The sequence below is a fragment of the Seriola dumerili genome, unplaced genomic scaffold, assembly GCF_002260705.1.
Source record: "Seriola dumerili isolate Sdu_G_001 unplaced genomic scaffold, Sdu_1.0 BDQW01000105.1, whole genome shotgun sequence".
Lineage (NCBI taxonomy): Eukaryota > Metazoa > Chordata > Actinopteri > Carangiformes > Carangidae > Seriola > Seriola dumerili.
This window is the reverse complement of record NW_019174360.1, coordinates 3,650,650-3,673,350: the sequence shown is the minus strand read 5'-3', so window position 1 is coordinate 3,673,350 and position 22,701 is coordinate 3,650,650. Positions and strand designations below refer to the sequence as shown.

At 39.1% G+C, this 22,701-nt stretch overlaps 1 protein-coding gene across 1 annotated transcript in view; it reads left to right on the top strand.

Moving 5' to 3' along the window:
• LOC111222775 (E3 ubiquitin-protein ligase Midline-1-like) overlaps positions 1-21,669 on the top strand; it is a 39,814-nt gene extending 18,145 nt beyond the window's left edge. The window contains exons 3-10 of the mRNA XM_022746618.1: positions 5,096-5,191; positions 10,424-10,531; positions 12,418-12,566; positions 13,351-13,478; positions 14,720-14,863; positions 18,461-18,622; positions 18,892-19,099; positions 19,187-21,669. Of these exons, the coding sequence (XP_022602339.1) occupies positions 5,096-5,191; positions 10,424-10,531; positions 12,418-12,566; positions 13,351-13,478; positions 14,720-14,863; positions 18,461-18,622; positions 18,892-19,099; positions 19,187-19,535 (1,344 nt within the window). The 3' untranslated portion in view covers positions 19,536-21,669. The remainder of the gene's footprint in view (positions 1-5,095; positions 5,192-10,423; positions 10,532-12,417; positions 12,567-13,350; positions 13,479-14,719; positions 14,864-18,460; positions 18,623-18,891; positions 19,100-19,186) is intronic.
• The last annotated feature ends 1,032 nt before the right edge of the window (positions 21,670-22,701 follow it).

Genomic DNA, 22,701 nt, shown 5'->3' with positions numbered 1-22,701 from the left:
TAGCCTGAATAAATCTAACCTCATCATAGGGCAGTTGTTGTTTCCAAAACCTTCATGGATCGGGGAATAATGTTTTCCTCATAGCTTTACCTTGCAATCTGATTGGTACACTGTTTTCTTCGGTTATTGTTACACTGATGATAATTTCACACCCAGTCTGCCCGGTCAGAGATAGAGAGGGAAGATGTAGTGGGTGGCAGGAGAAGATGAGCCACGAGAAGTCAGGGAGCATGAGGGAGAGTGAGAGCAGCTACAGCAGCAGCATCAATAAGCTGAGCTCAAGGAAAGACAAGAGGAATGTGGTCGAGAGAGGATGAGTGCATCACTCCTTTCAGTTACTACGTCTTCATCCTCTCACGTTGGACTGAGGGCAGACTGGCCACTAGAGTGACTCAGTGCCTCTGGAGGTACAGAGTGGTATTATGAGACAGGGTGGGCTGGTGCTGGCTGTTTAGCATGCTAACTTAAGTAACAATACAAAGACTTAGAAGTTTGCTTTTAGATAAAGCTTAGAGAAAGACTTAGCATTACAAGTTGTGTTGTTATATATACCATTAAGTCTCCTGCACACATTGAGGTGGAGCACCACTACTACTACCACTACATCACACCATCAGTTACAGTTTCTCTGAGGCTAAACCACCTCCTGTAGGCCTCCTAAAAGACCTGCCAGTTTCATCCTCCTGTCTGTAACAGAAGCCTGTCTCAAAAAAGACCTGGTTCTCTGTTCAGCTGAAGTAAATGAAAGCCATTATCTGAAGATTTACAGTGCATTGTGCCATCAACTTTTTTTTCACATTTTGTACTGAATGTTCCCTTTGCTTGGGGCCTTCTTGTCTCTCAGTCAAACACGATCACACACACTCCATCCTTTCCCAATTTCCCCCAGTACAATGTTCCTTCCCTTGCTGTCTTTTCTTTTATTCTCTGCAGTGTTTTGCTTTTGAATCAGTGCTGCTTTTTCTCTGCAGAAGTCATCTGATTGTCTCCCGGACTGATACTAACACACACATACAAACACGGTTTTCAATTTACAGAGGGGCTTACTAGTAGTAAAGTGGGTGTCGAGCAAAGACACCAGTGCCCTCCATCAAATACAGAACACCCAATACGATGATTTAGCACTAAGACATACAGTAAATAAAGTACAGTGTAGATGTGTGTAAAGACACTATAAGTCACAGCAATGATGAATCCTCTCAGTCCCTGTCTCACAACTGCTGCTTTAATTTCTATCTTGCTGTTTAAATGCCCACCTTTGTCCTCTGTACTTGCCTCAAATTTCTTCTTCATCTTCATCTGTGTGACTAAGGTTTCTCTGATCTCTGACTCACAGACTCATATACATATGAGCAACAAGGAAAAGAATGGAGTGAAATTCTGTCAGTGCAGTGAGGATTCCTCAGAGCACAATCCTGCTCAGTGTCACAGCAAATCTTAAAAAGATGTAGCTCCTCTGAAGTTCAGCTGCCTACCTGTCTCCATCTATGGTTAAGTGTGTGAGTGTGTGTGTGATCCCTTTGCATACCTTCTTATCATCACTTCTTGGGTGTGATTTAGTCCAATGCTGGAAAATATCAAGAAGGAAAAAAAATAAATCATAGTGATACAGTGTGGAAGATGGAGCCATACAACTTTTACTTAAGCCGAGAGGAAGACGTTTACTTAGGAAACGTTTGCAAAGTGCGCTTTCAAAGAGCGGATTCTTGTTGGGTGATATAAGAAGAAGCTGTGGAGGATCTGAGTGTGCTGCAGCTTCCCACTGATTAAGAGCAGATGCTGTGTAAGGAACCAGCTTTCCTTTGAGAAAAAAAACCTCAGCTGACCACACTTAGAAAAATAAATCTTATTTTTAGAAGTGTATTTACATTTCAAGTGATCTGACTACACTGCTCATCTCAATTGCCAAGCAGCCATGTAAGTCACTGTGGATTACAGACTGAACACCTTGTCATTATTTAGATTTTTTGAAAAGGTGGGGCATGTGGGATACCCCATCTATGAAAAAAATTGGCTTTTTTCATTTTTGACACTTTTGCAGAAGGCAGCTGTCAGACTTCAAACTAAACGCAGGAAAAGAGATTATATTATTCCACTTTCAGCTCCACTACAAGTTTCCATCCATTGAATTTACAACAGATTTTAAGGTTTTATCGATTACTTCTAAAGGCTGTTTATAGTCTGGCTCCAGATTCCACTTTAAAATGGCTGTCCCCTTAACAGTTTTTCAGATAAGAGCATGCTGGCTGTTCCTGTGTTTAGGTTTACGACTTCATTTTTTATACGCTGTACAACTTATTAACTTATTTTATGACTGTTTTTATTGGTTCTGCTTTGTTGTTTTTGTTCCTGTATCATTGATATTTATTGCGTGTTCTGTATAATACATGTTGTAATATTGGTTTGATAAGCGCGAAACAGAGAGTAATTTTACCTAGATAGATAGATAGATATAACAGTCCATCATATATTAGAAACATATGCAGAAGCTGCTCTTAGTTTAAAACAGACTTGCTATTAGCTCTGCACTGTGGATATCATGTAGCACAGCATGGCATCAGTGCCCACTTATCTTCCATTCATGACACCTGCCAACATTAGCAGAGACCCTCCCAACCAGGATACAAACAGTTCACCACTCTGCCTTAATGGAGGCTTTCAGTACAGACATCAACAAGTCTGAACATCAAGGGTCAAAATAACTATGACCATGTCTGCTTGTACATTATGTTTATGTATACAACAGTGTTCACGTTGAACATAACTTACTTATTATTACTTGTTACTTACTTGCATGAGGTTGCACTATCTTGGAATGGCAAAATGTAATGACAGTAAAGTTGGGTTCAGGTGGAACATATTCGAAACTGTACACACTTACTGTGGAGACCAAACTTCATCCTATTACCCTGTTATTTATTGGGGAAATTATTTCCTCAGGGAAGCCAGAGTTCTCTCTGGACCAAGATAAAACAAGTTTATAAACACCAACAAGAAACGCCACCATCTCAAGGGTAAATTACAATACTAACACTGAACAAAGAGCTTCAACTTGCAAGTGAAAACATATTTTAGGTTACATAGTTTCCTGTTAAATTGATTTTGCATCCATGCAGCTCAAAACCATCATAATCTGAACCCATTGGCTTACTGTATATCGAAAAACTCATCAAATCAACATGGCTAAGCTCAGTTGGTTCGAAGCAGAGATTAACTTTCCACAGGCAGTTTTTTTTTGCGGAAAATCCGGCCCAGACTGACAACAGAAAAGCGAGGCAGACAGAGAGAGGGAGCGAGAGATAGGGTGGATAAACAAGCAGGATTGACAGGTGATCAACCTGACAGCAGGGCAGTAGATGTGGGTTAACCCCTTCATGTCCAAATCTTACCCTAAAACACACACACACACACACACACACACACACACACACACATTTCAAAGGATAGATTCACAACCACACACAGAGGCATGGAAATTGACAACAGGCTTCATTTTTTAAATGTTGTTTCATGCTGTATGTTGTTCCCTTGTGTATATGTCACAGTGTATTTCATGTACTGAAGATTGTACCTTTGCATGCAGAGATGTAAAGTTGGTATGGAGACATAATTACCCATATATGTACACATTTTGCACCATACATGACCTGCACGTGATGCAGATGCTGTTGGGATTCTTGTCCTCCTTAAGAGGTTTAGTTTATTTTTATCTCTATGGACGATAATATGCCGACAGCATCACATTCCTCTCACTGAGTAGACCTTTATACTGCTTTTGCTTTTGTGTGTCATCGGCGTATTAAGGCCATCCATTTAGCCCCCACCCCACCCTACAGTGTGTGCACTGTAGTGTCACTACAGTGCACACACAAACACACAAATCCCACCATCTCTATCTGTGTTTACTGTTGTTGCTTATTCAATATTCCCTCTGGGGTAACTCCTTTTTAATCCTCAACACAGCATCAGAACCTGGCTTTGTTTACACTGCCGCTCAAAAGTGGTTAAAGGTTAAGCGCATTTAGATAATAATGTAGCATATCTAGCTAGTTGGATTTCTTAATTTAAAGCCCAACAGTTTGAATTTGCATTTTAAAAAGAAGCAAAAAAGGATTTATCCAAATGCAAAATGTATTCAGATACCTGTGTCCCAGTGAAGCTATATTTTGACATTTTGCTGTCCCGGCCTTGCTGCTCCAATGCACCTACGCAACCATTTTTGAGACCTGCAGGTAATCGCAAAATTCACCACGTCTCAGCCTAAAGTCATCTGGAAAACAGTTTTGAACGGGACAGTGGAGACGTGGCATCAGAGCGGCTTAAGCACGCTCGGTTTGGCAATAACATGACGGTCTTAGTGGGAAAAGAGACAGCTTGTGCCCGAGCGGATAAAAAACAGCAAACGGGAAAAAATGGAAAAGGGGGAGGGAATAAGATAAAAAACAGGGAGGAGCGTTAAGGGACAGCGCTGACGTGCTGTCACCTGTTTGCCGGTTCGTTAGCCAAGAGCGCTGCTGCGTCCTCTCATAGGGAAAGCTTTTGATGCCTAATTTGCCGCTTGGCCGGGTTTGCGCATGGCTTGGTGCTCAGTGGAGTGGCTGTTCCAGTAACATCCTCTCCTAGTGTAGGCTCCTCTGTCGGAGGCTCAGACAGGGCAGGATGAGGAGGCAGTACAGGGATGAGGGGTATCACCCGCGCTCAGAGGTACGTGGACAATAAAAAAGAGAGAAGACCGTGTAATTCTTGGGGATATTTGTGCAGATGAAGGGAAAATTTGCTACTCTTTGTTGTTCTTTGGTGAATCGGCACCAAGGAATTTTTGCTCACTTTGTCTTGCATTTTCTAAAATGCAATTGTTTTCCACTTGCTTTACAACTTTTTTGTTTTCTGATGCAGCACCTGAGGTTGTCTTAAAAAGTCTTTGGCTCCTGTAAACAGACAAACCTAAGGGGGACTTTTTGTTGTATTTTTTTTTTTTTTAATTTGACTTTGATTTACAGCTCTGCCCTGCATTTCTGTTTCTTTGCCTTTATGTCCCAGACATTTATTCTTTTCATTTGTTCATTTTGTTTTGTCTTTGTTGTGTTTGCTACAGCAAGCCCTGGACTCCAACCTGAGTAATTTGATCAAGAGGAACAATGAGCTGGAGTCGCTTATGGGGAAACTGATCCAGACTTGTCAACATGTAGAGGTGAGTTCCTGTGGTCCTCTGAGGTCACAACTGGCCCACATTGTTTGACTGGTTATTATATTGTTTAATACATTTAGATTTTATTGTGGATTTTACACAATTGATCTGCTTTGGAAAGTGTGTAATGCTACTGGATTAGCACTTTTTACATGTTTAATTGCTTCATTTGCACAATTATGCACTGGTAATTTTTTTGTCTGTAAAAACCCATTCTAATATTTTATGAATTTGTTGAGTTTGATTCATGCATTTATTTACAAAAACACAGTAGTTTTACACTCTCCAGTCACTGTTCCACATACCCAGATCATGACTCAGGATAGAGACCAGTGTTCTGTAGCTTAGCATGTAGCTAAGGTTAGTAGCTCACTGTAAAGGGCTGAATAACATGAGTGTACTTTTTAAAAACATATTGCATTTTAGACCTGAACGGATTTGTTGATTAATCAGTCGGAATAAGTGACAATTTTGACAACTGAATAATCATTTAAGTGATTTGTCAAGCAAAAGTTGCAAAACAATCCTTGATTTGGGCCTCTCAAATGTGAGGATTTGGTATTTGATTATTCATTTATTTTTTTGTTTGTTTTATTTCATTGTAAATTGAATATCTTTGGGGTTTGGACTGTTGGTAGTGAGAATAGTTACTTCCCACCCTATTGTTTGTTTTTTTGTCAAACTTCAGATGTTAAAAATTGTTATGAGGAAAGAAAAGATTAGATGCAAGTCACTGTGATGTGTTTTAATTATATCTGCAGTACCGAAACAGATTTAAGCAACAGTTAACCCAGATTTAGCATCATGCTGTATATTCTATCTTTAAAACAATGTGCAGGCATAACATTTAACTCCTGTTTTCACATTTTCACTAGCAGTTTTAATAGTAGGAAAATGGCATGAGCAGTGCAGCCATTGTGGTATTTTTGCAATTACTCAACATCTGGTTGTCTAATATGCTTATTATATTATAAAAACAAAGTATGTGAATGTCTGTGTGTTCACCTCCACAGAAGGCAAATCTGTGCTAAGCCTGCCTGTTCATGTTACGCTGGCCCATGAAGCTTTAAATAGAGCAATGCCACAGGGTTAAAAGGCAGTGACATCTTAGTTTAGCAATAATGGAGAGCACCCTCTCTGCCTGGCAAGACCTATACAAACTGCAAGGAAAGAGGATTGTGATTTATTAAGGAGATTTAAGATTTTTTTTTGAAGTGCTGAGTGCGTATTTTGTGAGTATGTTTTTATGTCACCATCACGCAAGATATTGTCGGTGAGCTAAGCGGGAGGGCAAATTTTGCTGATGCAGGAATTTTAAAAATGCCCCTGTTTGATCCTTTCGATCATCACGAAGACCAAAAAAAGCAAACACTCCACTTTAAAAATCAGAAATGAATAAATGATGCACATATGGAGGGCAAAAAAAATGCTTGACCTATTTTTTCCCCCCAGTATGTTAGGGTGACAACTACACATATAGCAGTGTTTCACAACACACTGTAAAGCCCTAAAATAGCTTGATTGCACGTTGTCTTATTGTCATATTGCACAAGAGGAAGATGGAAATACACATTGAAATAAAATTAAAATTAACTGGAGATCATGAGCCAGAAATAAATGCATAAAAACTCATAGAAACTCACTAAATGAAGCTGCACATGAGAGGGATGAGTTTGACAGGGTTAAAAAAAAAAAAGAGGGTCACACAGGAAAAGCACTGTGAAGGCAGCTTTCTGAATATTTCACATCAGATTCATCTATTCCAAAGCTTCTGTGGAGATGTTCTGCTGAGATTCCCTGACATCTAGATGTTGTATAGAAACTGCATGTACGTGTACATGCATACTTAGATGATAAAACTTAAACGTATTTCTGCAGAGGGAAGTTCAATAAGTTATTAGGTTTTGTTTTTTTTAACAAATTTAAAATATTATGCATGGCAACCTTCCTTCACTGATCTGTCACCCCCAGTTCCAATGAATCACTCTCTGTGTAATTTAACGATCCTGCACCACAATATGTCATATGCTACACAATATTTGGACTTCAAGAATAGGGAACTCAAATATTTTTGTCTAAATCCAAGTGTCATTAAATTAAAAAAAAACGACAACTTTGGATTCCAAACCACTCGAAAAAACAAAGTACTAGGCTAACAGCTTTTGCCTGGAAAATCTAATTTCAGTCTTATTAGCAAAAGCCACAGCAGAATAAATACCTCTGATGTCTTTGGCATCATGCTGCACAAATGTAGTGTTGGAGGGTCAGTGAATATATTCGGCCTGTAAAGTTTAAATACACCTCCCCTGCAGAATGTTTGGTTGATGTGGCTTCTAAAAGTTTCGACATCCTCTGGGTTTGATTCGTTTTTGTCTGTGTGTGTGTGTGTGTGTGTGTGTGTGTGTGTGCGTATGTGGTTAAGTGACTCACTTAATGTGAGTAAGAGTTCAGTCTGTCATACTGATCACATGCTCCATAGGGCTCTGCCCACAGTCATTAGATGCTCCACATCCTCTGGACCTCTCTCTCTCTCTCTGTGTTTGTGTGTGTGTGTGTGTGCGATAGTGTGGCCAGTAAACTGTCTAGTCTATTACAATTTTATCATGTCGGCCATTTACTACATACACACTACTGTTACTATTATAAAAGTCTTCCTTCCCTAATTTTCAATGTATTTTTCTTACTGCAATGCTTTGGACTTTGGAGAGTGATTGACCACAGTGTGTGTACATATGATAACATGTGCAGGATTGTGGGTGGCTGTTCCAGACAGATGAGCATGTCATCTTTATTCACAATGAATTCTTGAGATGAAGAGTCGTGATATGTTAGAGAAAGTGAATCAGAGCTTCAGTGGAAATTTAACATAAATCTCTCATAAAACCCAAACCTTCATAACAGATCCATTTAAGTTTAATTGTTGTTTATCAGTAGTTGGAAACCATTCCTGACCCACTGGCACATTAAACAGCAAAGTAAGCAAAATCTGCAGGAGACCTAAAGAGCAGATAAACTTGTGTGTCTCTTTTTTGGGGGAGATTCAAAGAGGCCTCTACCCAAAAAGCCCACTGTTTTAGATGTGCATAACTATACTAATTGGTATACAGAATGCCACAAAGAGATAACATACAGTATACATGCTTTTCACTGAGTAAACAGTTTTAGACCTTAAGCTTCCCCACAGCTGTTACAGCGATGTCAAAGAAACCAATTAGCAGTGTTGAAAAGACAGATATGCCAGCATTGCTGCAGCTACCCTATACAGCACAGCTAAGGTGTTCAGCTCAGTGTGTCTCACATAAGCTCCGAGATGTAATCCAGGTGGCAAATTGTTTCTTTTGGCAACGTGATCCCAGAAATCACATAAATGCTTTTTAGGAAGGGACATTGAGGATATTGAGGAAGTCCTGTCCAGCTTTGTTTGGCTCTGTGGAGGAAAGGCAAATGACTCCCCATGATGTCATTACTAAAACACCTGTCAGCATGTGTGGGTGTGTGTGTGTTAGAGGGAGTGTATGTGTGTATGAATAACTCTGCAATCTCTTGTTGGCTTGGCAACACAGACTCACAGACTTCCCTTTCATTGCTCCCCATGCTATCGCTTTGCTGCAGCAACAAAACACTTTACAAGGTGCTGAAAGGACCGTGAGGAAATCACCACAATGAGAAATTACACATAATGTTAAACCTACAGTCTTAGAATTGGACAACTTTTACAGCTTGCTGAGACTGCAACAGTTCCAAAAGCAAAGTGAATCACATTCCTCAGAGAATGTAGCTGGATGCCATTTTTCTTTTAAAGACCCTAATGGCAGAACAACCTTAATGTAATCAACAGCATCAACTGCAGTTTCCCAAACACCTTCCAACTAAATTAAATCATTTTTCTTCAGTTTAATTGCCATCAGTGGGTTTTGAGCCAAGCAGATCCTTGAACCCACAGCCACATAAATATACTTTTATATAAAGCCAGGACGACACTTGCCTTTATGTTCTTGGAGTCTGGAACTCCACAATATGGACAATATGCTCTCAAGAGTTCAACTCTACAATATAACACATACTAATGATGCTGACGGCAGGTACCCACATAAAATGACACGGACCTTGCTTCAATGTTCTTTCTTTTTTCTATAAACACTATGAAGAATCGGTTTTCATTTGCAAGTCAAATGACATTAAGACATGTAGATTCAGATGTCAAAATGCATGTCAGTGTCTGAACCTGCTTCAACTTGAAACATAGTCATTGAAACACTGACGAAGCAACAGTTATATGTTTTATATGTATAACTGGATGTCTAAATCCAAGCTTTTCAAACCAAATCTCGCCTGGTTTTAACTTTGACGTCTAGAGCATCTCAAGCAGGGATCCGGTTACATGACATCCGGCCCGATTTGACAGAGGTGACAGAAAAGAAAATGACCATTGGACACGACAACTTGTCATTTTATTCCATGTAGTGTTGGTGTAACATGGCTTATTCTGCCTCTATAGGAAACCTTATGAGGCCCTGATAAAAAAAACTAAAAAAAAAAACTGGCATGTTTGCCTTCCCTTGGCAAGTTTGACAACATGATGCCAGGGTCACTGACATTCCTAGTGTCCTACTGTCACTCAAATGAAGTTACTTACTTACTGTACACATAATCTGGTATCTGTCTGCTCATAAGATTGTTTCTATCTGCTAATGTGTGATATATAACCTTAAAAATGTAAAACAATATCAAATGTCTGATTCCCATCTTGTCCAACTTTAAAATGTCTGTCATTCAGGGAACGAGGGCTACTCCTCGGCTGTATCTGAAATCACTCCCTTGTTAACTCATTCGCCATTCTCTATGTAATATTCTGCACAGACGACACTCTCAGAATCTGGAGAATATAATGGCAGAGGAAAATATTGTACACTACATAGTAAATAGGGACTGATTATGGACACAGTCCTTTGGTCTGGAGTGTCATGTCTACCTCTAATAACCACATGGCTTCCTGCTTATTTTACTTGTCACTCAGCTCTCATGCCAGAAGAAGGCAAAATGGCCGAATAGGCCTCATCTCCCTGAAGTGTTTGCTTCCACACAACAGCACCGGCTGATGGATGAAAATGACATCCTGTCCCTTGGTCGACATGATGTGGAGTCACTCACAATGTATCCCTCTATATCAACAGCCCGCCCCCACCTCCATCACTCTCTTTGTTTATCTAATACTGTGTTTGAATTGGTTCACAGGTGAACGCGTCCCGCCAGGAGGGCAAGCTCATGGAGGAGTGCGATCTCCTGATTGACATTATTCAGCAGAGGAGGCAGATCATTGGCAGCAAGATCAAGGAGGGGAAGGTGAGGTGAACACTCAGAGGGCCATGGAGTGTGATAGCAGATAGGATTTATTCTTTTTTATATCCATCTTTCACTTCATATCCGCTCACTTTTCTTAGCTGATTTATAGCGTGGCAAACAGTGAATAACCTCTAATTTGTTGCTCATTTTAAAGCTATCCATGGAGCCACTTGTCATTTTGTTATTCCACTGCAAACAGCATAATGTACTTTTTTTATTCTTATTGATTCCTAATTTGCCAATTTACTAATGCTTTTGTAGCTACTGATTCACAACAATTCTTAATCATTGAGAATGATGTTTTCTTCCATCAGTGAGCCATTCCAGCGGGTATAATGATCATCAAGGGGCAAATATGGCCTGCAGATCTAATATTCCACAGTTATATGCATAAAAATAAAAGTGGGTTAACTACACTATTCCTTCAGTATATGAAATGAAATTTGCAAATGTGGTAATAATTAATATCTGGTTGACAGGCATTCACAATCCAAAGGGCTGGGTTGCTACAGTTGATCGACTGCTAACGCCATCACCTATATTCATCACTATTTAAACACAATGAAAACACTTTAAGCTACCACCAGACCTCATTTTGTGTCAAATGCAATACTAGATCACAGCCACTTCACCTGATCCTTACATCATGAACAGACGGCAAACTGTTCAGCTGCCTGAAACACAAACCCTTCAACACATTCTAAACAGACGGTGAAAACAGTCCGACTGGCCAAAAGTAGATCCCAGAGCATATGGGAGGGCGTATTTACTTGTTTACTAAACCCAGATGATTTTTTTTAAAGCTGTGTCTAATGAGACTTTGAACACATGAGGGATTTTTTCTTACCATGTAATGTAGGCTTTTAGCTTTTAGGATTGCATCAGAGAAGATACAGAGATGCATGCGCAGATATTTATCTTTAGGCCAACACATTTCCACAAATTGCCTTTTAGTGGAGTGCTAATTCATGATCAGTACCGCTAAAAAGTTTCTCCTCTTAGTCTACCTTATGTCTTTATTTTTTAACATGATGATGATTTTGCATATGTCAGTATATTTAGGCTGAGATTACACTGTTTTGGGTTCTTTATAAGCCAAACTGCTGATGAAATGTCCTTTGACCTCAATCCAGCTACTGACCTCAATCTGTCTCTTAAAATCTCTGCTCATAGGGAGAGGGAATGAAACTGAGGGGCAAACAAGGGGAAATGAAATCCCAGATTTGTGTGCAATAAAAAACATTAACACTGGCCTGGAACAAATCCAGTGTTAGTAGGGATATGCGCAAAGCTTAACTCATGTAGTCCGAACATCTTTGTATGTTTCTTGGTAGCTCTCTCCTGTTATTTAGAAATCACTTTCTTTTGAGGCTTAGTCGTAAAATCCCTTCCATACACACCCAATACTGTTTTATTTGGTCTACAACATGGAGAAAAAGTTAACCTTGAAGTTTCCAGTTCATTTACTTTCAAACAAAACCTCATAGAACAAAAAACAAGTAAGGAGGCCAAAACAAATCAGCTTTGAGTCCCTGTAACTTTAGCTGAGCATGATGGATGTGTTCATGCCCTTTGTTAAAATTTATCTTCTGTGATGTTCATACCAATTAAGAAAACATGAACAAATTGATGACTGCCTACATCAATCAACTTTGGATTTGACCTTTTCGTGTATGAGTGACTTCGAAAAGTTAACATCTATCTCCTTGTACACACAAAACTGTGTTTTTGGGTCATTTCCTGTCGTCAGCTCTGATTATGTTCTTATCTCTAATGATCTGCAACACCTTAACCTGGATGAGGACATTTAACATGCTCTTGATTTGATTAGTTTATCCATCCTAACAATACTGTTCTCAGACCTCTGCATTTGCTGTTTTTCTCAGACACAAAGGCTTCGGAAGCTCGCCCAACAGATCTCCAACTGCAAGCAGTGCATCGAGAGGTCCTCGGCCCTCATCACACAGGCCGATCAGACGCTCAAAGAAACCGATCATGCTCGCTTCCTGCAGACCGCCAAGAGCATCAACGAGAGGTCAGACAGCCCACACACTGACCACACATGCTTGGCCATATAATGTCTAAGTCAAGGGAGAGGTTAAAGACTGCACACATAGATGTTGGGAAACAATGTGATAACTTTATGTCCTTGACTTCCCCAACAGCAAAGATGAAAAAAAGTAGAAAGGGAACTTTTATTCAGCCCAGTCTTATTCTACTCCCTGCTTAAGCTGTCTGACTAATTGATATGGCAATTGAGAACAAAACCCGATGTCCAATATGTGCATCCTCAGGAGAAACAAAGAGTGATATAAAAGAGAACCATTATCCTTTAGTCCTTCAAACAAAACAAGTGTTTCAATCAGAATCTAATCTTTAGAGCTTCTCTAATTAGGGGGCTGATTCTATTCAGATTTGAAACTCAATATTTTTTAATTTAGCAGTTGTTGAGCAAGTTTGTTAATAATTTATATCTGTGGTACCCCTTCAGCTAATCTCATCTGATGAAAATGCTGATGTTTCTACATCTTGAAGTGAAACTTCTAAACACTCATTTATGCTCCTCAGTTCTTTAGAGATAATAACAAAGCCTTATGCTGCTGATATGCACATAACTCATACTTGTACTTTTAAAGTACATTTGCAGCCTATTTGAAATGATTCATCCCTCAAAAAGTACAATACAACCCACACATGGAATTGTTTGTCCCTTTGAACTGGCAAATCCATTTTTATTAGTTGTTCTTTTAATCAAAATCGCTGGTAGTGCAGAAATGGAGGATGAAAAACCTGCTCAATTTTGATTGGTAATTATCTAGGGTGTCCATGGCAACCGCATCAACCCAAGTGCTGATCCCTGAGATACACCTAACGGACACCTTCGACACCTTCGCCCTGGACTTCACCAGAGAGAAGAAGCTGCTGGAGACTCTGGATTACCTCACTGGTAAACATTTGTGTTTTCATCAAGGTCTTTGCATTCTGAAGGACTTTATTGATTCAACTAAAAGCTATACATTCATTGAAGTGTCCCAGGCTCATTTTTTAAATCTTTAGGACAAGTATATAATTAAAATCAACAGGAATTTCAATTCATGTGCACCATAATCACTTGATGTTTACTTTCTTCAAGGTTGCAATTGCAAATCAAATGTCTCTTTTTGGTGGATCTAGAATCTAGCCCTTTAATTCACTTCCTCGCTGACCATACAACCCCTAAAATCTCCTGTAATTACAGTTTTACTCCACTTTCAAATTGTGATTTTGAAATTTTTTTTACTTCTTTTGAAGTCTCTGTCTTCAGGCACTGCATTTTAAGGAACAGGCCCCCTTGCGTTTTAACTCCAAAATTAGTTTTCAACATTAATTTCTGATGTCCCATTTGTGAGGACCCATCAAAATGTCACCCTATGAATTATGAGTACACTGGGGACAAAAAACAAGGCATCATGTGTAGTGGATTTGAAGGTCTGTGAAAATGGCTGGCTCAAATTTATTCTCCGCGATGCATGAGGGCTTCGCTTGAGGGCCTTTTCACTAAGTGAATCAGTCTGAATCACTCCACTATGTGCATCCACTCATGACAGAAGGCTTAGGAGAAGGAGAGAGTGACACAGAAAGAGAGAGGAAGTGGCCTTAAAATCAATTCAAGCTGTGCCTTTGTATCTTTGTTTCTTTACCTCAGTCCATATTTCTACTAGAGGCTTCATGGCTTGATTACAAAGGGGTTTTATTTAATTTACTTTTCCAAAGAACAAAAGCAGGTATAACATAATAAAGTTTACCCATGAATCAGTACATGCGTGTAAGAGAGCCAATTCAGGATCTCTGGTTATGTAACAAGTCACATTTGTTACTACTAAAGGATATTCAATGTTTTAATCTGAGCTGCTTTTTATCTGATTATTTTAGAAGTTCTCTACTGCATTACTTTAAATGCTCAACCTACCACTCTAGTGGAAAGAACATCTTCACTCCTCTGTGTAATGAAGCCTTTACACATAAATTCAACCCAATGAATGCATACAATATTACTTTGGGCAACTGTTTTTTATAAAAACTGACAACCTTTGAGAGTGTTATCAGTTAAGAATATTACTAATGTAATTTGCAATAATACTCAAACAGAAGAAAACATTGGAGCCTAAGATGTTGTTGGATGATGTTTCTTTTTTTTCTTACACACAGCTCCAAGTGCTCCGTCCATAAGGGAAGAGTTGTGCACTGCTTCCTACGACACTATCACAGTCCACTGGACATCTGATGATGAATTCACAGTGGTGTCCTATGAGCTCCAGTATGCCATCTTCACTGGACAGTCCAACATTGCCAGTAAGTACAGTATATTGGACTGACAGTAAATACAAACTACAGAACATAGTCCATCACAAGTCCAATCTACTCATGGGACTCATGGGTTTTATCATCCTGGGGGTAATTTACAATTACAGTATACTTACAAACAGTGCGTATTTTATAAGCCAGGGGTTTTCCAGACAATGAAGTGCACCTCCCTATGGTGGAGGGTGTAGTAGAGTTGACTGAATATGTCAAATCTGAACACAAAGACATGATACTGATATTTTTACATTCAGTGGACTTTAACTTTTAGAGGACAGCATTATCTCTGACGTCCATTGTGAATAAACATGAATAAACCTCCTTAAAAGTCGTAGAAGAAAAAAAAGAAACGCTCCTTAAGAATCCAGAACGTACCAGAGAATCATCACCTTTTTGAGTTTTCTTTAGTATCAAAGTAATCAGTCATCCAAGGGTGTACTGCAAGGAGGAACTCCTAGTAGCTATTCAGCATACTTTGAACTGTGCCTATTTGTCAAAATGTAAACATAGGCTAAAAGAATTGGACTCAAGTTGCAGCCCACAGCATGACACATTGAATTCACAGTCATCTAATTAGTACATCAAGTGGTCAGATCTGTTAATATAACACTATACACATACAGTATAATATTTGTGAATTTAGGGGGAGCTTATAACCACTGTTGTGGACTTGGGCTTTTGTCTCACATCCCGCATGTAAACATTTCCATTGCATTTGTTGTGCAGATGCACATTTTGTTTAATCTTTACAGACTATTTACAGACCTCAGAGCTGCTCTATACAATCACGCTGCTTCACTGGTGGCCTCTGGCTCGCCTAAGGCAGCAGGGAGTTGAAGTGCTTTTCTAAAAGCTTATATGGTGGTGAAGTGGAAGTGGAATCTCCTGAAGAGAACCCTCTAGCCTTTATGCTACTATCACTATCAGATGTTGTCGCACATTAAATGACTGTAGCTTGTGAAGAATGAAAGATGTGAGTAAGATTTAACAATAGTTCAGCAAAAAATCCACACTGTGTGCAGAGCACTCAGCAGATGAGACTTCAGTGGATGTACAGAGATATTTCAGTGTCTACACAAGCAACACGTTTAGGTTTAAGTGGCACTGAAGGAGGGAGATGTTCTATCAGGAGAAATGACAGCTGAGGATGAATCAGCATCCCAGACACACACTTAGTGACACAATGTCTTGTTTAACAGCAACAGACATACTGTACAGGCTGACATCCACACACACTTAAATCGCATACACACAAGACCCAGAAAATCATGAGCGCACTCAAGTGAGCAAAAACTACAAGGAAGAAAATGGGGTCAGGGCATCTAAAGACAAGCTCCCCTGCTTCCTTTCAATCAAACTGCATGTTCTCTGTCTTTCAATTATTCTTTTTTATAGATTCAAATAGATCTACCTCACAACAAAAGTCTCCTGCCTTCCTTTTCTTTCTTTTCTCCTTCCTTTTCTACTTCATGTTCTTCCTCCTTTTTCAACTCAATCTGGGAAGGGATTCCTTTCCCTCTTCTATTTCCTACTTCCCATGGTTACACCTTTGTCTTTGCCTCTATTACTTTACAGTTTAAAGCATGTTTAGAATTGACAGCTTGGCCCATTAAACTAATTTGACAGTTTATTTCCCTCTTTATGTCCCCCTCTTGTTTTCACATCCCTGCCTCCCTCTGTGCACTAAGGATGGTGTGATTTTTCTCTCCTCCTGTTTTCACATCCAATAATGTCAGAGGTGTTGCTGTTGACGTCCAAATCACATGCCAGAAAATTCCCCCAGGCCCAATTCAGACGAATCACTGCAAGAAGGGAAACAGTCCCATAATGTTAATGTAATAACAGCACAAAAATAACATACTTAACTCCTGTGCGTAATTGTTCTGTGCAGCCTTCTGGATTGGATTTCCTGGGGGAAATGTGTGTCAAGATGATAGTGACTCACATTCTTATCTGCCATTTCAGTCTGATATGTCTGGAACTACAAGCTTGATCAAATAAAGTTGCAATGTGTTTAATTTTAACAAATGTATTTACTTTAAGTCTGAGAGTGTACTGACAGGAATAGTAGCACTTCGAAGGCTACGTTTTAACAATTAACATTGTTCTAATCATAATGTCCTCAATGGGATTTGTGTCAATCCTAAATTTGGTCATTGTTGGGGTTGGGTGGACCAAAAATAGGCTAGATATTTAATGTATTTGAATGTGTCCTTGACAGACAGGCAGAGAGTGGTAATTGCAGTTAAGTTGAAAATAAAAGCTGCATCTATCAACAAAATTCATTGTTTTAGCTTATCTTGTTGAATCTAACTTGTTGAAAATTATTTACAGTTCAAATAAGATAAATTAAATGTATCTCCGTTTTGCTAGGTGTCTACTCTTGATATTCATTTATATAATAAATTAAGTTTGAATACATTTAAAAATATTATTTAAAGATCTCTGAATGGAAACTATAATGGCATCAATTCCACCAGAGTTAAATGTTGATAGCCTACTGCTGCTCTGTAAAGCTAGCTACCTTTAGCAGGAGTTTATCTGTTTTTTCTTTCCTCCATAATGAGTGGATTTAGCTTATGTGTAATAACAAACTAAACTAATTACCAAGATGTCAGTTCATCAATTGATTATATGTTTTCAAATACAGATAACAGCTAAGGAAAAATCAATAGGTATATTTAGTTTTAGCTTTAGCTAATGTTAGCTAACTCACTAGTTAACTTTTACTTGATATAGCACTCTTGTTTTAGCTGCGCAGTTTGATGTTTATCTGATGCAAAAAAGTGCTTTTAGTTCTGTTTTGTATTTACCTTAGTAACTTTAACATTAAAATGTTGAATCAGGTATTTCAGTTTATTCACATGCATATTTTTTGGTCAAAAGGCAGGACTTCAGGAGAAGGTTATATGGTGTTAACACAATATCGTTATGTGACATTATAATATTTTGCTGAGAATTTAAGATGCTCATTGTAGAATATTGTTTTACTGGTTTTCACTTCTGGGTGGCCAACAAGAGCAGCACTATAGCAGTAACTTCCTGCGTAAATTCCTCAGGCGAACAAAGACATGACATAGGAGGAAAATGTACCCACACATACCCAACTTAGGAGGTGGTGCAGCAGTGCTTAAGTGCCACTGAATAAAACACACACCAAAGACACACGCACACACAGCAGAGAGAGCACGGTGCAGCTATGAAGCCAACTAGGTGTGAATGCTTTCCTCATGTGCCTTTTCACACCCTCTCACCTGTTCCCACTGCCACAGGCTTGCACACAACCAGCCATTTAGTACACTATCCTTTCACACAGCTGTACATCACTCCTCTCTCTGAGACTTTTAAGTAAATAGTTTTTCTCTTGCTTGGTGAAAGTGTCTGATGTCAAAATTAAATTTTTCTTCTCCCTTGAAAACAGCACAGTATCTGCTTTATAAACTGCTAAAATGCATCCTTTTTAGGACCCTTAAACAACTAAAATTTGAATGTCATCTCCTTGAATTATTTGACTTCACACTGTATCTCCCTTCTCTCTCTGCTGTGCTTCTTTCTCCTTATCTCACCCTCCTCTCCCTCTCCTCCCAGGTCTCTGTAACTCATTGGAGAGCTGGATGATTGTTCCCAACATCAAGCAGAACCACTACACGGTGCACGGCCTGCAGAGCGGCACCAAGTATATCTTTGTTGTCAAGGCCATTAACCAAGCGGGAAGCAGGAGCAGTGAACCAGGAACTTTGAAGACCAACAGTAAGCGACTGATGACTGAAACTGAGCACTCCACATAGAATTGACCTTTACAGGAAAATTCATGAGTAAACATTCACGCAGAGGTAGCTTATTGGGTTTCTTATGTCACTTGCTCCACTTGCTGAGCTTGAAAGACTTCTGTCGGGACATATCAAATTTAATTAACTGAAAATAAATTAGCTGTTCTGTAAGGAATGTTGCAGAGTATGAGTCTCTTTGTACTGCCACTTCAAAATCAATTTTTCATTTTCTTCCCTCTCCTCTCTCAGGCCAGCCATTCAAGCTGGACCCAAAATCAGCTCACAAGAAGCTGAAAGTGTCTCATGATAACCTAACAGTGGAGCGGGATGAAACCACATCCAAGAAAGGCCATAGCCAGGATCGGTTCTCCAGCCAGAGCAGCTATGGCGTGGTGGGAAATGTCTATATTGACAGTGGGCGTCACTATTGGGAGGCTCTGATTGGAGGTAGCACATGGTGAGTATCATAATTTCGGGAATCTGCTTAAAGTTCAAAGTTTGAGGTTTTTACTTGTGGATAACAGAAACTTCCAATCCACCTCAGGTACGCTGTGGGTATAGCCTACAAATCAGCCCCCAAGCATGAGTGGATTGGCAAGAACTCGGCCTCCTGGGTGCTTTGCCGCTGCAACAACTCTTGGGTAGTTCGCCACAACAGCAAGGAGCTGGCTATTGAGCCCTCACCCCACCTGCGACGCGTTGGGATCCTGTTGGACTACGACGCCGGATACCTGACCTTCTACGATGCTGTGGGCTCCCAGCACCTGCACACATTTCACGTCTCCTTTATCCAGCCCGTGTGTCCTGTGTTTAACGTGTGGAATAAGTGTTTGACGGTTCTCACTGGTCTACCCATCCCAGACCATCTAGAGGGACTGGAACCCGTAACCTGAAAGCTACAGACAGACATGAATAAATCAGCATAAACTGGCCTCATTATCTTAAAGCTGCACTGGGCAAAATTTGTGATAATACTCATGCTTGCATAGAGAACAGAAAAGTGTTCCATCCTCTTAAATTCACTAAGATTATAGTGATTAAATTCTGCTAATGTGAACATTTACACACACAGATGCAGTTACAAAACAGTGAGTGAAATATAAACTGCCTCCTAACCAGAAGCTAACAAGCACTTTGTCCAAAAAGCTGAATTCACAATTGCTTGATTATTTCTTCATTTCCCATTTGGTTTTCTTTGGTACATACCACTATAGACCAGCTATTTTTTGGTAAAAATGAGCATTTGAGTAAGCTAATAGCATAACTTTCTCAATCAAAATAATTCACACTTGCTACTATTAGTGCAAAGTTGCCTAGTGCAGCTTTAATTAAGACAAAAAGGAGAAATTCCTGAGGTCTTCTCATAAGTGATTTCCAATTGGTTATTATGATTTATAAAAGCAAATATGATGCTGGTTCATGTTGTACTTGACTCAAAAAGACTTAGTGAAAACCTATTCTAGATGGAGGGCAATAAGCTGGAGTCAGTTCAGAGGAAACCAGGACAAATGGACCTTGTTGGACCAGAAATTCCTTCTCTAAGGCACTTTGGGCTACGATGGGCATATTTGTACCACGGCAACTAGGAAACAAGCCACAAATCAGTTTTTTTGTTTCATTTGTTTAACACCATTTTATCAGATATGGCACTTTGAAAATCCCTTACACATTGCATACACACACTGCATACACACACACACACACAAAAACATGAGTGCATACACACAGGCAACCCCTACTTTAATCGATCACAGTTGCTGAAAGAGCAGGTGTATATTTTGTAAATTCATAGTCATCCCCCCTTATCTTTCCCTCGTTCATTAAAAAGGAACCAAAGTAGCCATTGCTGTCTGTTCACTTGTCTTTGCATAAAATTTTACTCTTAATAAATGCTGAATTATTTTTAAAAAGTGACATAGAGAGGAAATAGCATTATGCTAATATTAAAAGCAAAGGATTCCTTTAAATGTAGACCTTGTTTTTGCACATTGTTCATACTTTATTCATGGTTTTGTAGCTTCAAAGTCTCATTCATTTTGGTGCAATTAACATGCATTCATATTGGCAGTGTTGTGTTTTGTTTGACTTATTGTGTTAATTTTCTTGATTTGGCAGCCAGACAAGTCCTGCCATTATGATTTTATGCGTTACACAATATGTGAGTTGTGCTACAGTTGTAGCCACAGGTTATTATTTGAGCTAGGCTGTAAAATGCAGAATTGGGTGTAATTTTTGTCACTTTTCTCTGAAACAAGCTATTTACTGAGAGATATTTGTTCTGGTGTGCCAATACTCCATGAATTAGCTTCTCATAAAAAGTGTCTTCCCATTTTATCTCATAAAAATATTCAATTTTGTATGTAATTTTCACACTGAGGTCTTATTTCATTAAATCCAGATGCAGCTGATTGTTTGAAAAAATAAAAGTTCAGTTACTCTTTCTTTTTTTTTATTAAGATAACACAGCAATACACATGGGGATGTCATTGGACTTACTGCATAATGGTTATATCAGTAAGGTTCCCTCACTCTTTCATCATGTCACTTAGTCATCTTTAGTCTTCAGTCACTGGCTGAATCTTATTGGCTGAACTGAATTATTTAAAATGGACAAAAAGGCCTAAATGATCTACAGCCACTGATACTCATAGGTCAAAACCATTACAGCATAACCGCCTGAAGCATATTTTCAATTCTACATCATGTTTTGTTCTATATGTAAGTGACAAAATGGATCTCCTCAGTGTAAATACAATGATTGGTTGTATTTCTCAATGTTGCTTTGTTTCAATATCCAGCACACTTAAAATATGGAGAGCAAATAACAATCTATTCTTTAATTCTGTGTTTCCTTGGCAATAAATTGAACTGTATGTTTCATTGTATCGGATACAAATATATAGTGCTTAATTTAATGTCTCCATTTGAACTTTACCATGGTGTTATACGTTTTGTCTCTGTGGACATTTTTATGGAAAACAGGATATGAGTGCTTGCTTCACTGTCGTCTGAGATATGTCTATGAAAAGGTAAAAAATAAACGTTCCTTTTCGCATTAAAGTATGATTTTTTTTTTCCTTCCTCCCGTCAAGTAATATTGCAGTGTGAGAATGTCAAGAGCTGTTCTCATAAAGCAGGACTGGGTGAAATGCCAGGAGCCATTTCGCTCTTTCTGGGTGACGTACAAACAAAGGAGGAAACTGAAGCAGCCCCAAATTCAATAAGTATAGACCATGGCATTTTGGTCTGTGTAAAGTTACTGATGCCCTCCAGGAAGGTAATGCACTTACTGCTATAAGCATGAATATGTTCTTCTGCTCAAGCTTCCCCAGTTAAAGAGCCAAATTCAGGTCAGACCGTCAGTTGTCAAGCATTTAAAACTGCTATAACCAACATTTTTACATTAGCAAGTAGAAAACATGACAACGTGTACATAAAAGCTTTAGCTTTGTGTTAAACCCACAGATAATGATCATCTGACTCTACAGTTCCTCTGAGCTCTATGGAGCTTTAGTAGCATCTTTCAGCTGACTGTTTTGGTTTTCTGGCCCCGCGCCTTTAGTGTTTTGGTTCACTCTCACTGCTCTGCATCTGTTGTCAGCTCTAAAAACACACTGTATACTGCCTACTCAGCACCAAGCGGCAGACAGACAAAGTGAACAATTTAGCATTTAGCAGCTGAAGAGTCCGATATCTGAATCTTTTTGTTTATTTTTTCCTCATCCAAATTTTAGCCTAAATTGACTATGTTTATTCCAGACATGTACTATAGACCTCTGAATATCGATGGCCCTCTGTTGACCCCACGGTTTTTGGCAAGCGACAACTTTAAAATGGGACTATGTACACTTACAACTCTTCACCACAGCTGCACTGTGTATACAACTGAGAGCAGTTTAATCAAACAGTGATTATTTCACTGTGCTCTAAGAGCACTTTTTCTTAATTTGTATTTAGAAGCTCAAGAAGGTAAAATTAACCAGTAATTTACAAAAACCAATTTTTTGTAATTTTGAGTATCAGAGATTTATCTTGAAATCCTGTGAGAGCTCCTGAACC